The sequence below is a fragment of the Ctenopharyngodon idella genome, chromosome 15 (genome assembly GCF_019924925.1).
Source record: "Ctenopharyngodon idella isolate HZGC_01 chromosome 15, HZGC01, whole genome shotgun sequence".
NCBI classification, from domain to species: domain Eukaryota; kingdom Metazoa; phylum Chordata; class Actinopteri; order Cypriniformes; family Xenocyprididae; genus Ctenopharyngodon; species Ctenopharyngodon idella.
The window spans coordinates 17,694,485-17,701,414 of record NC_067234.1 but is presented as its reverse complement, the minus strand read 5'-3'; the positions used below and the strand labels follow the sequence as shown (position 1 = coordinate 17,701,414).

Sequence of the window (6,930 nt, the reverse complement as noted above, 5' to 3'; positions counted from 1 at the left end):
AGTTCAGGGGTTTTCAGACCCCCAGCCCTGCACATTTTGTATGTCTCCCTTATTTGACACACTCACTTCAGGTCTTGCAGTCTCTACTAATGAGCTGATGAGTTGAATCAGGTGTGTTAGATGAGGGAGACATCCAAAATGTGCAGTGCCGGGGGTCCTCCGGGACAGGTTTGAAAACCCCTGGACTAGCCTACACAAAAATTCAGATACCCAGAATTAGGAACATATCTGTTTTCTTTATAAATCAATATTTTCAAACAATGTAAGTTTATAAAACTATGTGAAAAAAGTATTTAATAGGCTACTCAATTAAAAGATTAAACACACTACAAGCCAAGTATACTTAATTATACTTTTAAGTACATCTCGATCAAAAGATTGAGTACAAGTATAGGCCAAATATACTTAGACTTTTCTGTCAGTATAAGTCAAGTATACTTAAGTGCAATTTTAAGTATATTTCTGAGAAGTAGATTGAAAGTATACTTTCTTATCTTTAGTTTAAAAGAAGTATACTAATAGCACACTTGAATAAACTTCTTTTTCGTAAGGGTAAACATTCCTACATATTTATTGTTAAGTGTTGAACTTAATGGTGAGCAATTGATTTTGTGATAAGGTATCCTACAAAATAATAATAATAACATTTTTTTTAAAAAAAGCAAAGCATTCTGACTGCATCATTATAAACATTATTTATGACGAACTGCTGTATATTCCCATGACAGACTGCAAAATTAAACGTTACACTTTCTCTTTCAAAGTAAAACTTATTTCAATGCGATGTAACAACAAAGTATAAACTTTGTAAACTGCATAACATATATTGTATAATTTCTGACCGTCCTTGTTACTGTGCATTTTTCTTCAATTTGAAAAAACGATTGGACAGCGAATCATGGCTCTCCTTTCAGACAAGGGACTCACTTCAATGGCAGGTGCTAATTGGATGGCATGTCTCGCGTAATAGCTCTGGGTAAGTGGGGCCCCTCGCTCTCCATTTCGGCTCAAGGGCTCCGTAGACTGTCACTGTCTTTTACAGTATCGTGTAGCCGTAATGGCGCTAGCTTCCACATGCAACAAGGGCCTGTTTATTATGGCTGGAGCTCCGTCTCTTCCTCTCGTCCGCTGATTTGCTGTTCTACTTCAGAAGCGCGACGCGATTGGTTCAGAGTCCTGTCATCGGACGAGGAATAGACGGGTACCCAAGACGGCAGGGTTGCGCGTGTGCCTTCCCAGGTCCTGGCAGCACCATCCGGCGAGGGGGTGAGGACGCTGGCCGCCTGTTATATGACTGCAAGAAACACTGGATGTTTTTATTTTGATTTCTTCTTCACTGGATATACATGCCCACGATACTGAAAGCAAGAAAGCGGCACGCCGGCGAACGAGCACATCGTTATCGATGGGGAAAATAAGTTGAAAGCTTCGGAAGAATGTTTTCCTTGTTCCAGGAAAACGGATTGCTCTGTTGATCAGCGTGATGGGTGTTTCGAGGGGATTTTGACATTTGGAGAGGATCTGGAGCTATCCATCTACAGCTTAGAGCTCGAGCGCAACAGAAAGCGGCAACAGAGCGCCATACTGCAAAACAAGCTTTCCGGATCGATACAGTGTAGCAGCCTTTTCATGCGGGAGAATTGTGCGTTTTAATGTAAATGTAAACAAGTAAGCTGGCGAGCAAGTACCAAGTCAGCAACGGTGGCCTGATTGAGATCCACGTAACTTCTGCAAACTGCATGCAGCCCTGGCGGTGGAAACAGGGCTGGATGAGCCCAAAATGGCAAATATGAGGAAATCTAAAAGATGAATGTTGCATTCCCCACTTAACTTGTACTATTCACCTAATTTTCCTTTCCATACAAGCCCGAGTTTAGAGCAAAGCAAGGTGCTCCTCGTGCCTCCAACATGAGGGAGATTTAAGGCCGTGCGGAATTGATTTATTATGGGGGGAGCGCATTATTTTGATTTAAACCCTCTCTCCTTTTTTACTTTTCTTTTGTTTATCCTCCGCGAGAGGTTTCTTGGATGTCCGCGATTGTCATTTTGCTAGTCTGGAACGCATAACGCAAAAGATCCTCCGAAGTAGGTCAGATCAAAGCTGGAGAGTTGTTAGTATGACACCTTTTCACACTCATCTTGATGTATGCCGGACATTTATGCTTTGATTTCACCAGTCGTTTGGCTCTATGACAGCCAAATGAGAGTTTGACATCTTGGCAGCCTCCCTCTCCATCTCGTTCGCCTCTTTGTTTTGTTTTTCCACCTCTCATTTCGGGCTGTTGAGTGAGTGAATGGCTCTGTGCGGAACGACGGCTTCCAATGCCGCGAAAATGATGGCTGCGTACAACGGCGGAACCGCGGCAGTGGCAGCGCATCACCCGCACCATCACCACCAGCTGCCCCATCTCCCGCCACCCGCCCACCTCCACCACCATCACCACCCGGGCCAGCATCACCTCCAGCACCCCGGCTCGGCCGCCGCCGTGCACCCCGTACAGCAGCACGCTTCCACGGCCGCAGCCGCTGCTGCTGCTGCCGCGGCGGCGGTGATGCTGAACCCGAGCCAGCAGCAGCCGTACTTCCCCTCGCCCGCTCCTGGTCAAGCTCCGGGGCCGGCGGCCGCTGCAGCCCCAGCGCAGGTTCAAGCCGCCGCCGCGGCCGCTGTTAAGGCGCATCACCACCACCACCACCACTCGCATCACTTACAACAACAGCTGGACATAGAGCCCGACAGACCGATCGGATACGGAGCTTTTGGAGTGGTTTGGTAAGTGATTAAATAACTTGTGAAAGTTGTAAATGAGCGTGTGTCGCTGCTGACGACTTTGATTTTGACTTCAGAAGAGCACTTAAAAAGTAATTGTTGTGCAAATTAAAAAAGTATGCACTTTTGGCAAGTATAATTAAAATGATGTACACTCTCATGAAATGAAGACTCGAGATACATCAGTGTAATAGGAAAAAACGAAAAACAATGTTATTCCACACAGAGCTGGTCTCCCCCTCACTGGTGCCGCCATGTTGATGTCACATGACCAGCTGTGGCACGCAATTGACCAATTCACTAACACTAATACCGACAATATTAACATGTTTAGTCAACTTAATCTCATTAGAAAACTTAACTTTTTTACGCAATTTTGTATGAATTTGTACAGAAAACCCTAACTGATTGTACGAAAATGAGGTTGTTTGAACTATCCAGCAGTTCGCGAAATAGTTATGAATTGCCATGAAAGTGTGTTGGTTTGTGTTTGTGCACCTTTAAAGTGTTTTACCTGTCAGGCTTATTGGGAGAGGTACTGTATTTTTAGATTCTCATGTGACAGTCCAAGGGAAAAGAGGTGCAGCTTTTGCCAAAGAATTTAAGATGTACACTAAGGGAACATCGCTCTGCTTAAGGGATAAGCTGACTTAAATACTCAAGATTTAATTCATGTCAGTTTGAGTGTCTTGAGAATAGTTCCTAGCACAGGTGTTTACTTCGCTCCATGTATAAACCTATAGGCACTGGACCTATATATACCCAAACTGAAACTATATTTTCATACTATGGAAGTCAGAGGGGAACAACAACTGTTCGGTTACCCACATTCTTCAAAATATCTTCTTTTGTGTTCAACAGAACAGAAACTACAGGTTTAGAACAGGTTTAGAACAACTTGAGGGTGAGCAAATGATGATGGAATTTCTATTTTTGGGTGAACTGTCCCTTTAGGTGCCCAGTGATTAACTTTAATATATCAGAATTTCTTCCAGCTGCAACAAAACTGGTAAGCGGGGCAATGCAGACCAAAGAATATAAGTTGAGTAATATGTGTAATGCTTAAAGGAAGGAGGGCGCAGGTTCTCAGAATGAGTTTGTAACTGCGAGGAAATGCAATATCCTTTTAAGCACACACCCTCCTGTCTTGAAGAAGATTCAGCCACAACTTCTGTTCAGAGGTTAATCTCAGAGTTAATTATTGGGATGAGCAATGTATTAAGCACAAAAGACAAAATGAAAATTTTGGGCAATTTTCATTCTTTGACTTGTTAGTGCTTATTTCTAGCACATTTCTAGGCTCTCTGTGTGTTTATCCACAAAAAAATCACCTGTAACTGGTGCCTGTAGACGGCCGCAGACCTAGGGGAGCTCTCACCAACAGACTGTCCATGCAGTCTTAGCCTGACCTTTCCTGAAAATCGCTTCCTGTTGCTCATTGTCTGCTTTTAATCTGCACTGTTGCCTGCTGGTATATTTATAGCTGTCCTCCAGAGGAACGGACATAGAGGAAAATCATTTAGAGTTTGCACCCTCTGAAAGGGGGTGGGCAGAACTACGGGTAATTAAAGGGATAGTTCACCCAAAAATGACAATCATTTAACACCCCTCATGTTGTACCAAACCTGTATGACTTTCTTACTTCTTTGTAATAAAAAAACAAGATATTTTGAAGAAATGCTGGTCGCTCTTTTCCATCCATTCACAGTCAATGGATACTAGAGCTTTCATGCTTCAAAAATGATGCAAAAGCATGAAGTTCAGTGCATAAGGACTTGAATTTAAGGTTGTTTGTCACCCAAAGGTATTGTTTAGCTTAAAATAAAGTCACATGCTCATATTTTTTGATACTTTATGGTGCTTTGCACCCTTTTTGAAACTCGAAAGGTCCTACAAAAACAGCAACCACTACATCCGTTTCAAAATATCTCATTTTGTGTTCAACGAAACTCAAGTTTGAGTAAATAATGACTGAATATTCATGTTTAGGTGAACTACTTCTTTAAATATTGTTAGTGTGGTATGCTGCCCAATTTGTATATCCAAACATGCGTTCCATTCCACCGTAAGTGCCCTGCGAAGTTGACTTCACAGGGTATTCCACCATCTTAAGTGAATCCGAAGAAAACGAACACGTTCAGTTTGAATATCACAGCGGTCAGCATAGGGAATAACATTGATACATCAGGAAATGGAAAGGGAAATTTACCCACCAGTCATTGCGCATCATCCAAGTACTACAAAATATTTGACTAAAACAAACTGATGAAAATGATTTGAGGCTCCAACATTTTCCAACATATTTATTTCATATTTATTTTCATATCCTGAAGATTTATATTAGTAAAATTAATAATAATCTAATATTTATAAGTTATCATACTTTCATTTAATATACATTTATTTAAAGAAGTTATGTCATTGAACCATAAACTCTTCTAATGTGCAAAACTCAAGTGTTGTTTCTGTTTGATGACATTACAGGGTTTTCAGAATGAACATATTTTGTCAAATGAAGTGAACTTCAGCAGGTCAGGGAGTAGGGAGCAGCAAACACTGTGTAGGGATCCTTTCAGCTGGAACGCAGATTCTGTGCTGGGATACAGGAAGAGTTAAAAAAAAAAAAAAGGAAAAGTTTGTGCTTGGTCCTTGTGTTATCTATAGAAGGCTGTTTTGGACAGAGTTGGACATTCTAGTTAGTGTCCTTTCATTCGTGCAGCTGCAGAAGTTTAGATAAATTGGTTTTGGCCCTGCCACAAAGTGTGTGTGTCACGTACTGCTTCTGATGCCAATGGAGTTGGATTTAATTCTCTGATATTCTAACTATACATGATCTATATTATATCTTTTTGCATCTGCTGAATTGCAGGAAATAATACTTTATTAAAGTAAGCATATTTTGCAGTGAGTTTGCAAACAGGTTTAGATTACACCCTGTCTTCAGAATGAAAATGAAAGCAAAATGAAATGAAATATAATAGATGGTTTATGCTAAAGAGACCCTGCGTGTGCTAAACTTTACTCAGTCATATTCAGGAAATGAAGTGCAGACTGCTGGGTCTGATGCTTTCTGGGAAAAACCCATATATGTCATTAATACTGCCCTCAAAATGGTCACTCTAGTATGATTTTAATAGCGTGGATTGCTTGTGGAGGACATAATGGCACAACTCTCTTTGTCTTGATGCTCAGCCAAAAGGTTTATTTTGAAACCCCTTGGCCTGCATGTACTGTTTACGCTTGTAGTTTGAGATTGACTCATAGTGTATGTGAACAAAGTTACGGGAAACAGGAGCGCTAAATGCTAAACCGCTGTAATTTTAGAAGGCTTCAGTGGAACGGTGATGTCTCATTTGTGGGTTCTGGGAATTCCATGCGTGTCCTGTATTATGTTTTGTGTGCCTTATTAATGTGACATGCAGCTGTGGTCATTTCTTGCCTCTGATCACTTTACATTTACATACATTTTAGATGCATGAATTTGGCGGACAATTTTATCCAGAGTGACTTGCATTGCTTTCAAGGTACACATTTTATTAGTTTTCCTGGGAATCATACTCATGACTTAATCTTAATTTTGCACCCTTAAAATTCCCAGAATGCACTGTGAAAGCTGATAATCATGGGTTTCTCAGTGTATTTGTTTACTGAAAATGTCAAGTTATCAGAGGATGTTTGTAAAGTGTAAATAACATTTTTGGTAATGTACATGAAAGGGGAATTTATTTTATTTTATTATTTATTATTAAGTTAAAGTTAGTTTAGTTGTTTTGTAGATATCATACAGTTGTTAGATTTAAAGAATCACTCTTTTATTTTTTATTTGTTCAATGTTTGTTTTGGTAATTTTAGTGCTGTCAATTAAAACAAATTTATTAATTAATTTACGCTACTCATACTTCCTACATCATGCGTGGGGTCAGAGGTCACTCTTCCGCCCGAATTAGACTCGCGTACAGCCGTTGCCGGAAACTAGTGATTAGTTTATTATAGTTTAGTGATTTAAGTTTTAAATATGGATATTTTTCTTACAAAAAACCATCACTTTGCTTCAGAAGGCCTTTATTAACCCATTGGATTACGCTTATGATGGATGGATGCGCTTTTTGGAACTTCAGAAACTGTTGCGCCACTCAATCCCATTACAAAGCTGGGAAGATCCC

At 40.5% G+C, this 6,930-nt stretch overlaps 1 protein-coding gene across 1 annotated transcript in view; it reads left to right on the top strand.

Moving 5' to 3' along the window:
* Positions 1–784: 784 nt before the first annotated feature.
* The window catches only part of nlk2 (nemo-like kinase, type 2), an 85,798-nt gene continuing 79,652 nt past the window's right edge, over positions 785–6,930 (top strand). Inside the window, exon 1 of the mRNA XM_051861373.1 lies at positions 785–2,770. Within this exon, the coding sequence (XP_051717333.1) occupies positions 2,295–2,770 (476 nt within the window). The 5' untranslated portion in view covers positions 785–2,294. The remainder of the gene's footprint in view (positions 2,771–6,930) is intronic.